General features: G+C 37.2%; 1 protein-coding gene across 1 annotated transcript in view; it reads right to left on the reverse strand.

Annotated features, from left to right (window-relative positions):
• Positions 1 to 329: 329 nt before the first annotated feature.
• The window catches only part of LOC110451196, a 1,769-nt gene continuing 1,670 nt past the window's right edge, over positions 330 to 428 (reverse strand). Inside the window, exon 3 of the mRNA XM_021499074.1 lies at positions 330 to 428. Coding sequence (XP_021354749.1) covers positions 350 to 428 — 79 coding nt within the window. The 3' untranslated portion in view covers positions 330 to 349.

Consider the following 428-nt stretch of genomic DNA (forward strand, 5'->3'; position numbering starts at 1 on the left):
AGGGGGGAGAAAGAAAAAGGTTCCATACTTGCCAACTCTCCCTATTTAGGAGGGTGACCTCCGATTTTGGACCCTTTTAAGTATTTTCAACCAGTGAATTTGCGAAACAATTCCTTTATTCTAAGATCTTATAATTTCAACTGAAAGAACAGCTCAAAATATGTCATTTTAAAAGGTTACTGTGTCTCTTTACACATATTTTGTTTATATTTTGATTTTGAGCAAAATCTCCCTCATGGAAATTTCAAACAGTTGGCAAGTACGAGTACTTTTAACATATGTGTATTATCTAGTTCTACACATCTGTACTAATGTACTACAANTTGTTGGTTGTAACACAGCCCTACGTTCATGACTGATCTGTTCTCGGTGTGAAGCGGATGTCCCGTGTAAGTTTATGCTCCAGACACGGCACACTCTTCATTCCA

The sequence above is a fragment of the Mizuhopecten yessoensis genome, unplaced genomic scaffold (genome assembly GCF_002113885.1).
Source record: "Mizuhopecten yessoensis strain PY_sf001 unplaced genomic scaffold, ASM211388v2 scaffold5875, whole genome shotgun sequence".
In the NCBI taxonomy this organism is placed as follows: domain Eukaryota; kingdom Metazoa; phylum Mollusca; class Bivalvia; order Pectinida; family Pectinidae; genus Mizuhopecten; species Mizuhopecten yessoensis.